Source organism: Bombus vancouverensis, chromosome 8, assembly GCF_051014615.1.
Source record: "Bombus vancouverensis nearcticus chromosome 8, iyBomVanc1_principal, whole genome shotgun sequence".
Taxonomy (NCBI): domain Eukaryota; kingdom Metazoa; phylum Arthropoda; class Insecta; order Hymenoptera; family Apidae; genus Bombus; species Bombus vancouverensis.
In genome coordinates, this window is record NC_134918.1 from 13,192,876 (window position 1) to 13,213,828 (window position 20,953).

The 20,953-nt window shown below is 48.7% G+C and overlaps 1 protein-coding gene across 35 annotated transcripts in view; it reads left to right on the forward strand.

Moving 5' to 3' along the window:
• The first annotated feature begins 105 nt into the window (after positions 1–105).
• Dscam1 (Down syndrome cell adhesion molecule 1) overlaps positions 106–20,953 on the forward strand; it is a 56,217-nt gene continuing 35,369 nt past the window's right edge. For 15 of the 35 annotated variants that reach the window (XM_076620854.1, XM_076620866.1, XM_076620855.1 and 12 more), the window contains exons 1-7: positions 106–209; positions 2,233–2,356; positions 5,092–5,273; positions 5,526–5,664; positions 8,636–8,806; positions 13,729–13,878; positions 19,762–19,894. In XM_076620854.1, the coding sequence (XP_076476969.1) occupies positions 2,269–2,356; positions 5,092–5,273; positions 5,526–5,664; positions 8,636–8,806; positions 13,729–13,878; positions 19,762–19,894 (863 nt within the window). In that variant the 5' untranslated portion in view covers positions 106–209; positions 2,233–2,268. Of the gene's footprint in view, positions 210–2,232; positions 2,357–5,091; positions 5,274–5,525; positions 5,665–6,505; positions 6,668–8,001; positions 8,164–8,635; positions 8,807–9,189; positions 9,352–9,592; positions 9,764–11,129; positions 11,295–13,728; positions 13,879–15,409; positions 15,534–17,821; positions 17,946–19,106; positions 19,231–19,761; positions 19,895–20,222; positions 20,279–20,325; positions 20,450–20,953 lie in introns of those variants that run through there. The other 20 variants (XM_076620865.1, XM_076620846.1, XM_076620843.1 and 17 more) reach the window with 15 other exon arrangements.

Below are 20,953 nucleotides of genomic sequence, written 5' to 3' on the forward strand. Positions count from 1 at the left end.
CATCCCCACCACAATGAGAGGCAACAGCGAACCACAGGCGACCCCCCACCGTCGACCTCGAGATCCTGTGGAGCAGCCGCTGTCCCGTCCCGAAGCAAACGACGCTCCTCGCCGCACTCTTTGGCCGTCTACGGACCTAGAGTGTTCGTTCTGTTCACCAAACCCGTGTGGTCAGCGTGTATCTCTGCGATTTAATCGACGTGTCGTCGGTACGTAAACCGGTGAAAAACGATGTGGTATAACAATCGCACGCGTGAGTCATGCTCGAAGGGCTTCGCCTACTCGAAATTCGCGCGATTATCGCAAGAGCCAGATAGGGTCAATTTAAAAAGGTCCCTGGTAGTCTTTCGAGAATTTGCGAAATCTCTCGTGGGTGTGTACGTGTGTGCATGTGTTCCCGTGGATGAAGAGTGTGATTTTATTGCGGATTGTCATTTACGATTGAAAGCTTCGTGCTTCTAGCGTTCTCTCGCAACAGCTCGTGATCGCAACAGCTCATTGACGTGATTGTATTCTTGGTATTCTTCGTAGAACATAGGTCGACGTACTCAGCGATTGTCACCCGAGAGGTTGAACGAAATTCTTAAATCGATCGTTTCATCTTAAAGTACAAAGAATCGCGAACGCCAGCGAAGAAGAGACAGCACGCGACTTTTTGCCCAAGTGCACTGCATTGGCTGACGCACAGTCTCTAGATGCAACTTTAAAACGATTCAATGGACACTGCAGAAGAATCACTGTTGAGGTCGGGCACATGCAGCTATCGAGAAACATCTCTTTTAATTTTCGACCAAGGAAAGCATGGTTTTTTCTTAAAAAGAAAGATCGGTATGGGATGAAAAGACGAAACGGTCCACCGGCGTCGCGTACAAGGGTGGTGACCTTCCTCGAAGCCAGGTAGACGTTAGACGGCCCAGATCTATCCGTTGTAATACTGCTGACATCGGGATTAATTAAACGAACGGCGACACTTACTCGTCGTCGGTCGAGATTCCTTTCTGTATCTGCATCTTTCGAGACAATGATCGCGACAACGAAGGAGAGCAGTATTCGTGGTCCAGGTAGCGAGTCATGCAGAATTTTATAAGCTCAGAGACGAGTTTCCCGGATTTAGCAAAGGCTGACGAAGGAGCGGAGAATCGGGCAGACTGGCAAGCAAGCGGACTGGTTCGGGCAAATACCAGCAAGCATGGCGTACGCTGCACGAGGGGTAGATTGGTCCGCTCCGCACCCTGCGATCAATAAACCCGCCGAGAGGGAGCAGTTCCGTGACGAACCGCACTACTCCGTTCTTCCGCCGCCCTTTCTCTTTCTCTTGCTCCGTCTCTCTTCTTGCCGCTCTTGCGTCGTTCGCCTCTCCCGTTCGCTGTCTTCTTTCTACCTAACCCATGCTATCAACGATTCAGCACGTGCACGCTGTATCACCGGTGCTTTTGAAAAACGACCGGCAACGTGTTCTAGAGTTCTAGGGATTAGCACGAGCCGACGGACACTAAAGGCTTCGCGCACTTTCAGTTTCCACGCATTGATTTCCTTTTTCCCTGGTTTTTTCTTTCTTTTTTCTTCCCCCGTTTTCGTCCGCTTCGCTTTTTAGCCCGCTTAAAACATCGTGGCGCACAGGCCTCGTATATCATCGTGATTTCAGCCAGCCGAGAGCACATGCACTTCCTCCAGGATCTCGCTCAGCTGCAGCGCAAATTTCAATAAGGCTCCATTCCCGCATACATCGCCTCGTTTCTTTTCTGCTTCGCCAAGAAAGAAGTTACGCTGCTTTGACTAGCATCGCGATAAAATATCGGTCGTATAAGAATGTAGAAACGTAGAAAACTATTAAGTACGACCGACGACGTGTTTCGCTTCTGCTTAATAGCATGCACTGGCTGTAGCGAAGCATGGCGATCTTCTTGACAAGCTTGCAAAAAATTCGGCGCGATCATCGTGTTATATAGAACCAGCGAACAGAGCTGTAGCATGAGCCGGCCAATCCAGTTGGCCTTGAACCGGACGGAGGTCAGTCATAAAGGAAAGGAATCGGATATATTTATCGGTGTCACAAAGAGGAACTCGCGTGCATCTCCTTGCAGACGGGAAACGACTTACAATTAGGAAATACATAGTTTCTTTTCACTGTGTCGCCAAGGCAACGCGAGGCTGTTGCGATCACGTCTGCGTGATATCATTTTTCTGGTGAGTGGTCCAGTTTCAAGCTCGCGTGTTTTTCTGTGAAATCAGGTGAGAATCAGTGCGATCAAGGAAGACAGGATCAGAATGTGGCGTGATCCACCAGGAGGGGGGTGTAATATACCCGCCTATCTAACGACGATGCTTCTATTGGCTCTTCTGGCATTAACGAACGGTGAGTCGACTAGCTTTAAAAATATACATACGTCGCAGTAGCAATGATAAGCGATGACCATGAGCCGTGATACTTTTTCCTTCGAATGAAATTGATCTTTATCTCGATCTTTATCTATCTCGTAACAATATCTTGATTCGCAAGGAAGCGGTTGAGTTATTAAGAGTACAGTAATGAGTCGAAAGAATGCGTCACTGCGTTCCAATCTTGTCCATCTAATCGTATTCGCATCAACCACGTATGACACGATGCGAGCCGTGAGGTCAGCAGCTGATGCGGTAATTTATCTTTCGTTTAGCAATCTTCGGGATAACACGCTCTCTGAACGTGCACGATCAATAGGAGGATTAATCATAGCGAGACCGGTGAATTTTGCAGCTGCTGTCAACGTCGCGAGTCCCTAAGATACCGCAATGCGATTTTGCGACGAATGTCTTTTGATCTCCTTTGAAAGGACACGTTGGGAGACGGAAAACAGCCTGCGTGTCACGTCTCTCTCGAATAGTTACAACGGTGAAATATTCGATAGAATCACAGAATGTAGAATCATGTCCGTATTTTGCGTGAATCTTTAGGTTCTGTGTGATTCGTGGTACAATTTCGTCGGCTGGTGAGGCGGACGGATGAGAAACCAGTTGGACGGTAGTCGATGCAATCTCGCGTTGCTTCATTTCGCATCCGTCAGCTCGTGAAAGGTCCACGAGAGGCGTAGGTAGGTAGAAACGGAGCACGGACTGCAGCTGCCGAAGAAAAGATCAAGAGCGAGGGGAGAAGGAGGAAACCAAGGGAAAGGAACAGCTGCTGTTCCCAGAACCGACGGTTGTGCTTGAAAGAGAATCGTAGCTTGCCTGAGCACCGTTCCCCGCCAGGTGAATCCTTTGATTTTGCGCCCGTCATAGTCCCAACACGAGACGCCTTGGCGATGATTCGACAGACGGTGGAAGATACTTTCCAATAAAGCATAAAGAAGTGAAGATGTAACGGCGGAATATACGCGTAGAAAAACCACGTCGTACCGCAAGGAAAGAAATGTTCGCTGTTAGGAGCAAGAGAGTCGCTGAGTAGGTTTAAAATTAAATCAGAATGAAATGAAGCAAAGCGATGGAAAACTCGTACTTGATCTGAAAGTTGCACGCTCGAATACCGTCGCATTTCCACTGGCGAAGATAATATTTTCGTCGACGTGGCCTTTGCCGCTTTTTAAACGATCTGCGGATTGTTCACCGGCGACACACTTATGGGCGATAAGTTATCGCCACTCGACCTCGCGCTTATATACCATCGCGGTGAATTGTGAAACGGGGACTCGAAGAAAAAGAGGAGAGACGCGTTTTTTGGCTGCCGGTGTGCGGTGGTTGACTCGGAGCTTTTCAAAAGCCTTTATTCGATTGTTATGGTTGTCACGATCTTACGAGCTCCAACGCACACGCGTGGAAGCGTAGGCGCGTGAGTCACACGCGCATCATTTCCATCGTGTGAACGGACAACACACCGTCACGTTACAGCCGCATACAAGCGCGTATCTTTGCTGGAAATATATTCTCGAAGCAGGGTATCCGGACGTCTCAAAGCTTGCCTATATATGTATGTACATATAGATTACAGAGCGGTTATCGACCGGTAAGAATCTCGACTGTGATACTTTGATCGTAAGCGCGTAACGCTGGAACTTAACGAAAAATGCTTTTACACCGGGCTTTTACCAGGTCACCGATCAATCCTTCTTCTCGCCTGTTTGCGACCGTGTTTTCTTAATGACCAAACAGTTCATTCAACGGCCTATCCGATGGTTGTTTAAAATTGTTGCGTTTCTTCCGTGTTTAAATTTACTCTATACAACGATGACGGCTGCAGGGATGTAATTAGATTGGCACGATACACAAGCGGGAGCAAGGAACGATGCGAGAATAGATGGACTTCGAAGCCATGCAAGACCTGGGAAAACAGAAAGAAGCGGAGGGGATATGTGCGCTAAGATTCGATACGACGAAACTTCGGAACACCTGTTCCTCGTACCTGCGCACCTCTTGTCGTTCGCCTGGCCGGCGCGGCGTACGCTTCGCTAACCGGTTCTTCGTGACTCGGATTTTACAACTTGCTGCGTTTATCCGTTCTCGCCTTGTAACCGTGCGTTATAAACCGGTAGACAGTTACGCACCACGAAAGTGGAACAAGGGACTCTTGTATAATCGTAAACACGCGGAAACTCGCATCGATGCTGCAGATAGCCAGAAAGTAAATCACCAGGACACTTTCGTCGGTGCGAGGAAATTTGTAAGCTAGTTTAAAGCCGAATCTTATCGCAATCGTTGGCACGATACCGATCTTTACCATTGATCGTTCTCGATCGTGACCACTGTCGTCGATGCACGTCGATGAAATCGGGATCTCTGCGACGGAAAAGGAATCACGCATTGCCGTCTCCCTTATGGTCACGTGACGTTGATAGCATATTATTCAATAGCAGACCGGCAACCTGTTGTTTGCTGCAATTGGCGACGCGCCAATTGAACGTGGGTGTCGCGTATCCTGGCGGAGGCCGATGATAAGCAAGGCTGAAAGACACGCAACTAAAGTTCCTTTTGTCAGTGACCGTTTCGATTAATTGATCTCCCGATATCGTTGCATCTGCTTCGTTGCATAGCGAATGATAGCCTCTCGAGGAAGCTGAGAGAACGATCGAAATCGTTGGTGCGTTCTCTTGATAAAGCAGGCGGTTCTTTCTGTTTCCGCAGTGGCTTGCGCTGAGGATGAATCTATGGGACCAGTATTCGTCAAGGAACCACCAAACCGAGTTGACTTCTCTAATGGAACCGGAGCTGTTGTCGAATGCCAGGCCAGAGGAAACCCCCAACCGGATATCATCTGGGTTCGTGCTGACGGAAGTGCTGTTGGAGACGTTCCTGGACTCAGACAGGTGCTTCCCTTTCTTTTCAAGCAAATTGCTAGAATTCTCATATTTTTTCTTTGCGTCCTTTGTACCATCTTTCAATTTCATCGAGAGCGATTGACTTCCCACTATCGAATGCTTGGACACCTACGTGTTATGCGTTTACGTTACCGATGCAACGAACGATCTTACGTCAGTCGTTCGACGATTAAAAAGGTCGAATTAATTGTCGCCTTATTAGATCGTTCATTCGCAAATGACAAAATCTTCTTGTGTCAGGTCTTACCGAACGGAAACTTGGTCTTCCCTCCTTTCCGCGCCGAGGATTATCGTCAAGAAGTTCATGCTCAGGTCTACAGCTGTTTGGCGCGTTCCCCAGCAGGTTCAGTTCACAGCCGAGATGTTAACGTGAGAGCCGGTAAGTAGCTATCCTCTTCCATTCCAAAATTACACGGGAACCCTAGCCGTCGCCTGGCCATCTGTTATTCTTCTAGTTTCAACGGAATAACGCAGTGTACAAAGTTGGGTCAAATTTTGATGGACTACGAAGTAAAAGTAAAAGGCGTCTTGCCGTTGTCAAACTGTAAGAAAACAGATTTATATAGATCAATACTATCGTAAGATTCCTTTTTCTAAAAATGTTATACGGATTAATTTTATCAGATTACTTATAGAAGTTATTTAAATCTTGAAGATGACAGTGGTACGACGTTAAAGATAGGCCAGGCACGGAGACTTAAAACGTTTTCTTTACAGCTGTTTCGAACAGCGAACGATCGAGTACCTACATAATTTGGTACATTTTTGGGTCAGTACTGCGCGTTTATCTATCGCGACACGTACGGTGAGCATACTACATCAGTGGCAATTATCGCCGTTTCCTCCAACGATCAGGCAAAATTAGAGCAGGGCTTCCACGACGAGTAATCGCTGCCGCCGCCGTTGTTCGCAAGAACGCTCGCCGCTCATCAGTTTCTGATACTCGAACGAAAATCTATAATTAGCGAGACCATTTCCTTTCGGCATTTCCGCTTGAAATTCTCGAAAATATTGCACAAATTTTTAATCGCTCATCGGACGCTGTAATTCGCGCAAACGTGCATCGTTGACCCAGTTGCACGATCCAGTTGAAAGGGCTCGAGTGCCAAAACTTTCGAGTACGAAATATTGGAAATGAGAAACGGAGACCGAAGAGCGGCGTTCGCTCGCGATTTTCGACCGCGAGTTCTTTATTTTTTTTAAAAACGACGAAATCGCAGTGGTGGCGCAGTACTACGACACGGACGTCAACAAGGAGTACGCGATCCGTGGGAACAGTGCCATTTTGAAGTGTGTTGTTCCGTCCTTTGTCGCCGATTTCGTCAAGGTTCTGTCCTGGCATACCGATCAGGGAGAGGAGTTCGTACCTGGCGATGATTACGGTAGTCCTCGTGTTATTCGATCGAATCTAACGTTTAAGCCGGTCGTCTCGTCGTTCTTTCGAGCAGATCTACCACCTTCTCTATACGTAGCGAAACCCATAAAACGCATCTAACGAATGTACAAGGAAACGTCAGACGTCGCGTCGAATGATCGCGTGCCTGACGTTTATCGAAGCAATTATCAACGGCAAGCAGCTATCCGCGAATCCATAGAAAATAGAGCAATGGACCGAAAGCGTAGGTCAATCGCTCTCTGCTCGCATAATCAATGTATATGCACGCGAGAACATCGTCGACCGATCTCGTTAACGTTCTTTCCAGCTCGTTATTTCTACCGGGGAGCGTGCTGGCCCAAATAATTGGAGCACATCGTCGACGTGGACGTGGACGTCAGACGTTCCTCCCTCACCCTTCTCTCTACTTCTGGTTTCGCGCTCTCTCTGTTTAGCTTTCTCCTCCCGTGTCTGTCTCGTCTACTCGCGTGCTCGCACATGCGTAGAAACGGCCGTACACACACTACACACGGGCACACACAGCCACGAAGTCAAAGTGCACCGATCGTTTGCCGACGCGACGTGTCGACGTGCTCCTCCTGGATGCAAGCTTCTCTAAGCTCTCTCGCGGCTGCGATGTAAGATGCGACCTAACGAATCGATCTGCTCGGCGAGAGACGACGACGACGACGTCGACGAATACGTCACCGCGGAAGCTGTCGTCAACGTCGTGCGTCTCAACGTTGTTAATCGTTACGGAGTAATCTCGTTTCGCTCGCCCATGTTCTCCATATGTCGTCGTACTCGGTCGAAAAGCACATCGATGACGAGCGTACACTGGTTTCCAGGGAACAATGAGATCGATAATGTTATGGTTCATTTCAGATTTCATTGCATAGTCCGTGCATGTGTAGATAATCGCCTCGAGTGCGTGGAAGAATCGCGCGAGCGGACGCGCATCGCTTACAACGCGGCTGATTATCGCCACTTCCGTTTATTGTAGTTGTACACCAGTATTATCAGTCCGAAGTAAACAACGAGTACGTGATACGCGGCAACGCGGCTATACTCAAGTGCAGCATACCGAGCTTCGTCGCGGAGTTCGTTCAAGTAGTCGGCTGGCAGGACGATCAAGGAAACTCTTTCAATCCGGACGAGAAGAACGGTAGGGCTCTGGGGATAGGCTTTAAAAGGGACGATGGAAAAAGCTGGCAGCGAGTTACGTTTGTCAACGTCGTATGATACGGGCTTCGACTGTAATCGATGTAAACGATAACGGTCCGGCAGATCTGTCAACATTGTTATGCTAATAATCATATCGTGCGCTCCTATTTTCTCTAGTCGTGACTCAGTACTACGAAGCGGAGGTCGTATCCGAATACGTAATACGCGGAAACGCAGCCATCGTGAAGTGCACCATACCGAGCTTCGTCGCGGAATTCGTGTCGGTTGACTCTTGGGTGGGAAGCGACGGTTCGACCTTCAGACCAACCAACGACTACGGTACTACGTTCATCGTCCTTGTCCTTTTCTTCTGTTTCCTTTGTCGTAGCTCTCCTTCTGCTTTTGTCCGAATCGTTCGGACTGGGTCCCTCGAGTTTTTTCTTCTTCCTGGGGCGTTCCGTTTCCCGACAAACTTGGTAAAAGTTCAAAGTGGCACGTGGTAACGACTGGTTTCCGGCGCGGTCCAGTCTGGCGGCAGTTGAACGGCGGCGGCAACGCGACGAGGGTTAATGAACCATCCGCTGGGTCTCTCACGCCGGCATTATATAGCTCTCTTAAGAAAATAAACCAACTCGATTACCAAGCGCCAGCCGCTCGAGAATCGCGCGAATATATGTCGCTTAATCGAGCTAAACATTTAATCGACTCGTCCAATTTCATTTCTCGAGCGAAATCCCGGGCTCGCGAATCAACTACCAGCGTTCGCGTAAATCGTCCGAGCTGTTTCGTCAGCAGCCTGTTTTCCATGCAGTCGTTACGCAGCCGTATCAGCCAGAAATTCTCACGGAGTACGTGATCAGGGGGAACAGCGCGATCTTGAAGTGCAGCATCCCAAGTTACATCGCGGAGTTCGTTACGGTCGAGGCGTGGATCAGGGAGGACGGAGAGGTGTATATTCCGGAGGATCCTGCTGTCGGCCAGGGTATTACGGGGGTTCGATTCTACCCAGGCTTATTTAGACACGCCTCACGGTAAATCTGTTCCTTCCTGTTAAGGCGACACGTCGTATCTCGACTAATCCATCGAATTTAATTTTATGCGAACTTCGAGGTATCGGTTGCTCGAAAATTGCCACGGTCGTATCGATTCGATCGCAAAACTGGCAAGTGCCTGAACTTTACTTTCAACCGTACAGAACTGGATCAGGTGGTAAATACCATGAGACGTGTCGTTGAATTCAGCGAATTCACGTGATCGAGTAAGCCAAAGCGTGTGTCTGTGTTGTTTCTGCGATTCACATATATCGTACAATCTGTACACCTATACGATCGTTGATCACGCATCCTGGTGTGCCCGCGCGGGCAGTCGTTTCGCAGTTCTACGTCACCGAGGCCGAGAACGAGTACGTGATACGAGCAAACAGCGCGATCATGAAATGCAAAATACCGAGTTTCGTGTCGGAGTTCGTTCAGGTGGATCAATGGGTAGCCAACGATGGAACGATTTACACGGTCGGAGACGATTACGGTAGGCGGAGACGGTGTGATCTCGTTACTGTACTAACCTACGAACCAGGGAGACGGGCTTCCGTTTCTCCCCCTCGCTCCAATTTCAACGTTTCATTTCCTTTTCCCGAACGAACGAATTCCGATGGGACGAAAGGGAAGCGGGACACGACACGAATACAATCCCGTTGCTACTTTAGTGCTCTCTGTTTTACGGGTTTCGTGTGTCGGGTTCACGTTCTCTGGGTTGATGCGCGTTGCAGTGGTCCAGCAATTCTACGAGACGAGGGTCATCGACGAGTTCGTCTTGCGCGGCAACACGGCAACCTTGAAGTGTCTCGTACCCAGCTTTGTGGCAGATTTCGTAGACGTGATCGAGTGGTTGGCTGTCGAGGATGGATCCACGTACTCCGCGAACAGCCAAGAAGAAAAGGGTACTTCTCTCGTCTCGATTACGGAGAGCATATTTAACGAGAGCAGGCGATGAGCACCGTGGTTTTTCTCGATCGTGCAAAAGACTGTTCTATCTTTCTGACTATTTTTCATTATACAACTTCGAAAGAAATCCATATCCGTATCCGTGTTCGTTAATCTCGTTTATCTTCTTGTCCCCTTTCGAGCGGATGTAAACGATCGACACGGTTCGATCCAGTTTGTTTCGTTGCTTTCGATCAAAGAAGTGGTCTTCGCATTGCGATCAACTCGATTTACCGCCTACGCTCGATTCGCCGACCCGACGCGAGTCCTGACGGCGTTTTAATGGAATTAATAAATGGAATTACCAGCGTGCTCATCCCTCTTGCGGAGGACAGGCGGCTCGAGCGTGCTAGAACGCTTTGACTCTCGTTGCCGTCCGCTCTCAGGGTATGCCAGCGTATACAGAATACAGTAATATCTACAGGATGCACTCGAAGAGCGCACGGGAGAAAGGAGAGAGATGGTTGCCTGTGATGATAGAGTGGAACGCGTGCAATTTGCTCTCGCCTATGAAAAGTTTGCCCTTTCTGACGCGGCCGACGCAAACGGAGTACGGAGGCAGAGCGTGCGGCTGGCAGTGGCCTCGTTACCCACCGCGATCCAACGGATTAGGTTAAGTCAGATTAATCGAGTCTGTCGCTCGCAAATTAAACGCGACCGCGAACAGGACGATCCACTTTCGTTCGGCTAACGATCGAACACGAACGGTAGTACGCGCGCCGCGACCTAATGAAATTTATTTCACGGTCGGTGGCCGAGCGTGTCGATGAGAGAATAACCCAAGCGACAGTCGATCGAATTAGATTTTCGCGTTTCCATCGAGACGATCCAGCTCTCTCTAGCCTCGTTCTCGACAGCGCACATTTCTAGGACTATAGCGCTTTACGTTTCGTCACACCGCATCAGCATCGCTCTATTCGCGATTAAGCTTCTTGACATAGTTCCTGGAAATATTCTCCGTCAAATATTTGTCGTTCGATTCGAACGAATGAGCGCGCCTCGAGTGAGAGACGGTTGGAAAACGGGACGGTCGCTCGGCCCCGTTCGTGATTTCGGATTAGATTAAGCCCGAACTAATCAAACCGACGCACGAGGAAATTGATGTCCGCTGGCTAGCCTAATTTCCGTCAGTGGAAAGAGAGCGTCGCCGCTCACGGAGTGACGATGCTCTGCACGGTAAACTCCCGTTTGCGGAGAGCCAGCCTCGCGGTTCATTGAAATTTTAATCGGTCGGATCAAAGCCCGTCCGTCCATCGACTATTCAGTTCGTCGACGAGCTATCCTCTTGTGTTTTTCTTTCTCTCTGTTCCGTTTTTATTGCAGTGGTCGCCCAATACTTTGAAGTTCAGGTGTACGATCAGTTCGCGATACGCGGCAACGCGGCGATTTTCAAGTGTCAGGTTCCCTCGTTCGTCGCCGACCACGTGGACGTAGTAGGATGGATCGATTCGGCCGGCGGCAGTTACATAGCCGAGGGACAATCATACGGTATCAATCAACATGGATAGATGGAGAAAGAGAGAGATTCTGTACAGCGCGAGATCGTTGCTCCGCTTTCGCGCTGATCAGAGATCCACCGATTCGTTCCTTTGCTTCTGCGTGGGCGTGGGCGTTCGTTCTTCGATTCGTGCGTACTATGCTATATGGTTGGAGTGGAGAGATCGATCGACCGAGTTTCAGCCGTTAACGTTCTCGGATTACCGTAATTGCTTATACACAGTTGGGAAAACGTACGGCTAGCAGAATCGAGGAAAAAAAGAGAACTCGTCGAGCAGTTAAATCACCGCTGTCCAAATCGTGTCTGTACTCCGTTTACTCCAATCGCTTCGCTAATCGATTAATTACCCCGCTCGGCCGATTCTCCTTCTTCGTACGGGTTTAAGAGGTCGTAACTTCGCACGAATTACCGAACGCTCATCGCAACGATCGATCGCATCACGGATACGAGGCTGTATGTAGATGTGCGGCTTATGGTAAAACCGGAAACCGGTGTCTGGTTGCAGTTGTCGGGCAGCGGTATGCAGTGAACGTGATGGACGAACACGTCCTTCGGGGGAACGCCGCAATTATCAAGTGTCACATACCGAGCTTCGTCGCCGAATTCGTCGAGGTTGACTCTTGGATCGAAGACGAGAAAACTGAAATATACCCTAGCACCGATTACGGTACACACGCACACTTTCATGGGTACACACACGCAGTTCCATCTTAACCATGAATGAAAAGAAGGGGGAAAAAAAGAACGATAGAAGGTTTTCATTCTCTTTCATCCACGCTTTACGACCGCGCGTTGCGAGACTTTCCTTTTTTTTCGCGGACGAAACGTCGGTAACGCGTGGGTTCGCTCGCGTACGCTCCATTTAGTCGTACAGACTGCGAAAAGAGTAAAAAGGTCGTACGATCGTTTCCATTCATAATCGCGCGAAGGACGCGGCCGTGGCGCGACGAACCAACGTTTCAAGGATTCCCTCGGGCATCGACCGGATCGCCGAGTAATAACGAGCGACGTCCTTTGCGATCCTGCGTTCTGTTGGAGCAGGAACCGCTCGATTCGTACGCAACCAAGGGAGACACGCAACAGGTACGATCGGCATTGTGCGTCGCGATCGCGAGACCGGAAATCGGCCACCACGATTGCAGGTTGCGGTGGATCACGAGTTAAGAAACAGGATGCGTCGTGGCGCCACGAGCAAACAAATAAGTAGGCAGAGAGATCGTTTCTCCGTGGCGATAACAGCGTCGTGTCTTTTCTTAAAAATAAAAGAAAAAAGAAAGGAAAGAGATAACGTGTTCGTTCTATCGGCCTCCACTCGAATGTTGTATCGCGTCCTAGAGGACGAACCGGCGACAGAAATGCGTTTGACGTACGATGAAATCGTCCGACAGCCCGGATGCCCCTCGTTTCGGAAAGTAAACGCCGAACTATTCTTGAACTGTTCGTACGACGTTGACTGCCGCTGCTCGCGCTGTCCCAGACTTCCCTCCATTTTCCAAATTCTTTTTCACGGCTCCACTGTGTCTCACGAACCTTCCTTTCCCTGTGTGACTACTCTAGAGTACATGGCTATTGGTTTTTTATTGCTTGTAGTATTACAGTAGTCGATTGCATGCATCGGGCTCGTTCGTTCGTGATTATTCTGTAAGCCGGAAGTCATCGAGAGGAACGCAACGTGAATGTAATTCTTTACGAGGTATTTAACTCGACGAAGCTTAACAGTGTAAGATTACGAATTGAATATCTTAAATAGCTTCGATTTTTAATCCCTTTGAACGTTCTTTATCTTGCTTTAAACGTGTTATTTTACTATTTGTATCCGATGGATAAAGTTAAAGGTAGCTTCTTCGGATTAAACGGATTAAAGGGAATATCGTAGATCAACAAATCTGACGGCATGTTCTTACAACACGTTTCACGGACATGCCAGGGGCTGGGAACAATGCAAACTCGATATTCCCTCGTCCGTTGTTTGACGAACGGGCCTGAATCTATGGCTTGAATCGCCCAACGATTCGTCGAACGGTGAAAGCACGAGATAGATAAAGAGTCGGTCGCTATTCAACGTTCAACGAACTTGGCCAAGGTAGCAAAATGTAGTAGAGTGCATGCGGGCCAATGTATTAATCAAGACGGCATTGTACTGGTCGATATACACTGCTACGTGTGTGTCTGTGTCCGACGAGTACCGTGTGGTCGTTGGGATAATTGAATATTTCTGATTGCCAGACCCATATCGGTACGAACTTTATATACTACCGGGCGTAAAATGTCGTCCAGTTCGATTAATCTGTTCCAATAGAACCGATACTGGCCGGAACGTACTTTCCGATAAGTCAATTATCCCTGGTTAGAAAGTTGCACCGGACGAATCAACGCCGAGAAATAATCTATCTACTTTGCTTCGTGACTCGGTCACTCGAACAGATGGAAAATACCTGGTACTGCCTTCTGGAGAACTTCACATTCGCGATGTCGGACCCGAAGACGGATACAAGACCTATCAATGCCGCACCAAGCATAGACTCACCGGAGAAACAAGATTGTCTGCCACCAAGGGACGTCTCGTCATTACCGGTAAGTGACGATCATAAGAAACGATCAGTTTCAACTTCGTTGAAATCACGATTCTGATTTATTACATCGTCCTTTCTTCTTTATACTCTTCGAAGCGTAATAAACGCGTAAGTTACGTTATCGCGTAGCGTGTAAATACTTGTATATGTTTTTTAAAACAGTGAAAATCAGAATCGTGTTTCTAGTTTCGAACCTGGACGGTAATCGCGTGCGCGTACAAGAGTGGAATAATCGTCGTTCCTCTCGCGATGAAGTTAAACGACAATTTGAACGTTTTCGATTTTCCTCTCTCGTCTCTCTTTCTATTTCTTTTTTTTTTTTTTTTTTTACAACAGTTGCTTGGTTTAGAAATTGACCGTCACACGAGATAAACGCGAGCATGTAAACGAGGACTCTTTTGCGATGTAAATCGTCCCCGCGAACGCGGTACCGAATTCGTGTTGCAGGTCGGACTTTAACTACTCTTTTATCGCGCGAACTGTGGCGTTCCGGGAAAGTATTGTCTGGGTTCGAAACTGTTTACCGAGGCAATTGATTTTCCCCGAAACAGAGTGAACAGGTCGAGCGTTTAGCCAGACCGTGCGATTAAATAATCGGGTATCTATATATTTAATACCCAAGTATCTTGGAAGATCAATTGCCTTCGGCTGAAGTAGCCACGTCGATGTACGTGTTATTTTTTAAGCCAGCCAGCTTGATCGAATTATCAATGAGCGTAAAGTCAAATTTGAAAGTTCGTTTCGTATGGTCGGTGAAATTGAAGATATCTTGTTGTTGTAAAATAGATGTAAATAGATGAAAGAACGTATTGATATTTCGTACGAGATCAAGCTCGTTGGAAAACCTGAATGCTGGGACAGGGTACCCCTGCGGGCACGCGCCACCGCCCGCCCATAATTTGACTCTTGGCATGATCGGTTTCGATGAATTTTGAAAAGAACGGAAGAAAAGAAAGAAAGAGAAAAAAAAAAGTAAAGAAACAGCGTAAAATTCTTCCGACGCTTTGCGGCGCCCTCACGCGATTTCCGGGCTCTGTCCTTCGCTCTCGCGTGGTAAGTCAAACGTCACTCTATAAGTCTAATATTTCACACGAAATGAAACGCTCTAGACGCTAACACGTGGAATAGATGTGATGCTCAATGCAGCTGTCAGCTTTCACCATTCTCCACTTTGTTCGTTCGTATCGAACGATGTAAGTACGTAACGTCTCGTGTCACGAGTGTTCTATCGCTTTTGAAACATATGGTATGAAGAACTATCTTTTTCTTGGAAGCAAATCTGACAGACACACAGCTTCGTTGGGTACAGAGCTATTCTATTGTCAAAGCAATCGGTCAACGACGGCAGGTGAATCCTCCTGTCGATACGAATGCGATTCCATCGAGTCTGAGTCGCATAGTGTACCGTGCAAATAACGACGGCCAAGAGATGCGGTAACGAGAATCACAATGACGACAAAGGGTCCGAGCAGGGGGGCCCACGCGCCGCAAAGACGGCTCCACACAGTCATAGCGTTTTCGTTGTGAAACAGAACCCGTGGGGAGCGTACGGCCAAAGTTTCCTTCGATGGACAACCTTAACGGACTTTCCACGGAATCGAAAAGCAATTTACCGCTTCTCTGCCCTGCCCAAGGATTCCCGGTACCGGTTTATAGGTACGATATATCTCTGATCACCGATACGAGATACATGCATTAGCATGATCGAAAAAAAAAAGGGAATTCGAACTGCGTAGGCAAAACTAGAAATATTGGAAAAAAAAACGAGAGAAAAGTAGGCTATTCGGAATGTCTGTGAACGATTACCGGAGCTAGACATTCGATAGGGAGCTTTTTCGTCCATTGAAACGATTATTCCTCTTCTACTAACGCGTCGACGAGGAAAGGATGGTTTTTGAAACGACCGTGTATCCCTCGGGGGTTCCCCGTTCCACGTGCAGACAGGAGAAATTATCTGAATCGTTATTCGCGTGCCCTTCAGAACCGGTAGGCAGTGTCCGCCCAAAGATTCCTTCAACGGACGACATACGTGGATTCAGGACGGTGCAGAACGGAAGTCAAGCTTTGATTTGCCCTGCACAGGGGTTCCCCGTTCCCTTAAACAGGTAGACAATCAATTAAAAAAGAAAGAAGGCAAAATGTCGCGCTAATCCTGCCCGATATCGATATTTGGAAAGCGATGTTGCTGTTTAATTGCATAATCAGAGCCAGTTGGAAGCGTGAGGCCGAAATTCCCGACCATCGACGACTCCAGGAGTTTCCGCACGACCATCGACGGCTCTGTAACCCTTCTTTGCCCCGCACAGGGGTATCCTGTCCTGGTTTTCAAGTAAGTTTCGTCTGGTCACGATCGATATCGTGTTCTGTATCTTTCTCGCACTTTCCCGGATACTCGAATGTAGAACCGGTGGGGAGCGTCCGACCGAAATTTCCATCTGTGAGCAACATAAACGGTCTGACTGTCGTCACCAATGGAACGCTGCCTCTGCTCTGTCCCGCGCAGGGATTTCCGGTACCAAGTTATAGGTATGCCTTCGAATTAACATAGAAGAACGTGACAAGTTCGAGGAGAGTTTTTCCCAGTGAACATTTCTAGAACTCGTTGACTGCTGGAGATAAGACGCGAGAAACGATCGCTAAAATAATTGTGTCGTAGCTCTCATATAGGAGTTTGAACTGTCAACTGCTATTTTAGAAAGAAGATATCGATCCAGCAATCTCGTTTCTCTCAGTGCGTTCTTTTTTCTCTATTTTCTCTTCAATCTCATGCTTTCTCCGACTGTTTACAAAGTTTTTTTAAAAATGGGCGTGTCACACTTCGCCTGGTCCTGGTCTTTTTCTCGCGATCGTTCAAGTCCGCCCAGGGGTTCCCGATCCCACGTGCGATCACGCGCGAGTTCACGCCGCGTGTACACTATATGGTAACATTCAGAGCCGGTGGGCAGCGTGAGACCGAAATTTCCGACGATCGATGACACCAGAGGATTCCGTACGATGAAAGACGGCTCGGTGACGTTGCAGTGTGCCGCCCAAGGGTTCCCTGTCCCGGTACACAAGTAAGTTGGCGACCGATTCGCGAGCTACGTGGACGCAGCGTGGTAAAATTTCGCTGTGTTTTTTCCTTTCGACGATATTTCGCAGAGCCCGTGGCGAGTGCCCGGCCGAAACTCTCCAGCACGATCAACTTAATCGGACTCACGACGAGGACGAACGGAAGCTTGCCGCTTTTCTGCCCCGCGCAAGGATTTCCCCTTCCGTCTTATAGGTAGGGAGCTTGTCGTTAAGTTTTCGAGATGCGAAATGCTCGAGGAGAATCTGGGTTTGCCCGGTTTCTGAGAGCTTCTCTCATTCAATAGTTTCTAGGACGCTTCATCTTTGTTCCGTCGAGATCAAAGGACAAGTGGCTGTGTTAAATAACCGATGTTAATCCACGATTAAAGGGGCAGCGATAAATTATAGCGCAACAGCTGCGCGGCTATAACGCCGTTTCTACTTTCGATAACTTTTCCCGTCTCGACAAACACGATCCGTACGTTTTCCCCGATACGTTGGGTTCCCTGTCCCCGTTCCCGTGCACATGAAACGTCGACGCGTTATCAACGTTTGTGACGTGCTTCTTCCCCTTGGGATTGCAGAACCCGTGGGGAGCGTACGACCCAAGTTTCCGACGATGGATAATTCTCGTGGATTCGTCTCGACCGTCGAACACGCTCTGACTCTCCTGTGCCCTGCTCAAGGATTTCCAGTTCCTTCGCATAGGTGGGATAAGGTCGCGGAATTGTCTCATAGATCTATCGTCGTAAATGTCGTTTTATATAGAGAAACAGAAATCAAGAACGTCGAAGAAGTTCAGGCGTGACGGTCGATTGCCCTGTCCCGGCGTTCCACGCAACGAAGAGAATCGACTCAACGATCGCGTCTGTAGCGAAGGTGTTTTCTCGTAGAACCGGTGGCCAGCACGAAACCGAAGTTCCCGATGACGGAGAACTCGCGTACGTACACGGTTCACTGCGACCAGCCGCTCACTTTGATGTGTCCAGCTCAGGCGTTCCCCGTTCCAGCCTTCAGGTATAGAAACTTTGGAATTTCCAAGGCGTCGGTCGGTTGAACACGTACGCGAATCGATGCGCGGCTCGATATCAAAGAAATCATCCAGATGAAGAATAACGCGATAAACGACGCGATCATTTGCCCGGTTCGTATGGACGTATTCTCCGTCATATTTTTCTTGGTTCTCCCTTAGAGCCTGTTGCCAGCACACGACCAAAATTTCCGTCGTTGGCGGACTCGCAAGCGTTCAAAATGGTTCTCGGTGGTGCGATGACGTTGCTGTGTCCTGCCCAAGGGTTTCCCGTTCCGTCGTACAGGTAACAGTCCCTGTTCTCTGTCTTGGCTCTCATCTCGCGAATCGTTTGACTTTTTCCATCAGAGCCAGCATCAAGCACGCGTCCACAATTATCTGGTCCAAGCGATCTTCAACGATTCAGCGCCTCTTCGCTAAAAAGCGTCACCCTTTTGTGTCCAGCTCAAGGATTTCCAGTCCCGATCTATAGGTAGGCAGCGAAATAGTTCTCACGATCGGAGAACAATGAGAGCTTCTCGTAACTTTGATAAGCTTTCGATTCGTTTCAATAGATGCAGGTCCGTTCTATTCAGAGATCGGCGACTTTTTTTTGGGAGGAAGGCACGTATGATCGTGGGTCCGTGAAAAGAACTAGTCTGTTCTATAGTAAAAAGGGGGAGTCCCTATTCCAGCATGTTCAAAGACACTCTTCATAGCCTCCCCTTTACACACGACCTCTCCGTATCACGGTCTCGCGTTCTGTTTTTAGAACCCGCGTCGAGCAGCAAGCCACAGTTTCCATCTGTGAACGACGTCGGATTACGAGTAACGAAAGGCACAGGCTTTTCGTTGCTTTGTCCTGCACAGGCGTTTCCAGTTGCCACGTTTAGGTAGGTCGATATATCTGTCGAGCGTGCACGCTTCCACGCGGCACTAAGAAAAATAGACGACGTCTCGTCGTTTTCTTCCTCTCTTCCGTCTGCCGTCTCACCCTGTCCCAGTATATTAGACACGTTGACGAAATGGAATCCGTGGATTCCGCGTAAGTCCTCTCGAGAACGAGAACAAGAAAGTTGGAACGATATTCGCGACCGAGCAACAAGATCCACCAAGTCTTCGCACTTCGAGTTTAAACCACTTTTCCAAGAGGTTGTCCCTTTTTCTAGAACCAGTCGGTTTCGCGAAGCCAAAGTTCTCGATGATCGACAAGAGCCGAACGTTCGAGATCCTGGAAGCCCAGAGCGTAACGTTGCAGTGTCCCGCTCAGGCGTATCCTGTCCCAGTCCTCAAGTAAGTCCACGAAGAAGAAGCGTAGGGACTCATCGTCGCACTCTAAAGATCGGCTCGTTTCTCGTGTGATCCGCAGAACCGCTATCGAGCTCGAAACCTAAATTAACCGCCCTGGACGTGAAATCGACGAACCCTAGCACGATGCTGGGTACCATTGCCACCTTACTGTGTCCCGTTCAAGGATTCCCAGTGCCAGCATTCAGGTAAAACGTACGAGAAACTCGTGGTTTGTTTTTTCACAACGTTCGAAGCGATCCTCGCGACGGCAGGTAAAGCTAGAACAACTAGTCCTCCTTGAAAACAACGAGCAGCCAATGAGCACTCTTTGTCTCACAGTAGAGCGGTTCTTCCGTCACGTGAATAGTTTAATCGATATCGCCTTTCGCTTGCTCGTTCTTTTCCGTGGATTCGATGATATCGCGATTCAACTGGCTGAATGTGCCAGTCAATTACCAGGAACAATTAGCGCGATGGTTGTCAGGACCCTGTCCCAGTGGCATAGAGCGGTCGGTGATTCGTTTCTTCCCGTAGAGCCAGTGGCCAGCACGAAGCCGAAATTTCCGATGACGGAGAATTCGCGCACATATACCACCTACACGGTGCGACGCGAGCTGCCTTTGACTTTGCCCTGTCCGGCACAGGCGTTCCCCGTTCCGGTCTTCAGGTACGCGTAAAGTTGCGCTTTCATCTGGTCGAAGCATCGACTTCAATGTACGTTTCTATCGTAAATAGGACAAATACTCTGTCTCCTATCGAAGAATCGAGTGAAGATTGAACGCGAGAAGACAGACGATAGCTCGTAAACGTTCACCGGATAGATTTCTGTTTGTCTTTTACTCGAGCCGAGGGGATACCCAGTCTCAGTGTCAGGGAATCGAACCACCTGTCGTTCATCCGTATACAGCTAACCGCTCTTTTGGTCAGAACCGGTATCCAGTGCGAAACCAAAATTCACGAACGCCGACATAAAGGTTGTGAGACCAACGGCGACTACCAACGCGGTGTCGATGACTTGTCCTGCACAAGGATTCCCTGTCCCCATCACACGGTCAGTAAGAATTCTCGAGCATAAATGGATTTTCGTATGATTCTCAGAGCCTACCTCCAGCGTAAAGCCAAAACTACCGTACGTTCGTAAAGTCGAGTTTATGGAAGGGAGAACCAGTGATGCGGTGTGTTTGACGTGTCCGGTGCAAGGTTACCCTGTTCCACTTTCGAGGTGAGACGATATATAATCGCGAGCGCACGGTCGCGCGAACCCGCGGTCGATACAATTTCCCAATGGTTCCGACGCGACGTCGGTTTCGAATGACTCGCGTTTGGCTTTCGCCGCGGCTTGTTCGTTAATTCTAATTTCACACTGTCGCCGGCTTTGTGTCGTCGCTTTCCAGAGTCGTTTTATATATCGGAAATGTAATTCCCGTTGTCACGATATTTTCCCCAGAACCTGTTGGACTCAAGTCGCCCATTTTCTCCACCGACAATAGCTTTAGTAAATACGCGAGGCGCAAGGGTATAAACGTGGTGCTCGCGTGCAACGCTCAGGGATTCCCCGTGCCAACCACCAGGTAATCTCGCGTGTCGCTCGGCAATATCGCACGCTTTGTTTAACGCGTTTATGCCTCTTAAAATACGATCAAATACAGCGTATTTTAATCGCGATCGTTCGTCGACTCGCTTCCTACGTTTAGCGCGTCGAGCTCGTCACTTTGTTCTTTGCTCG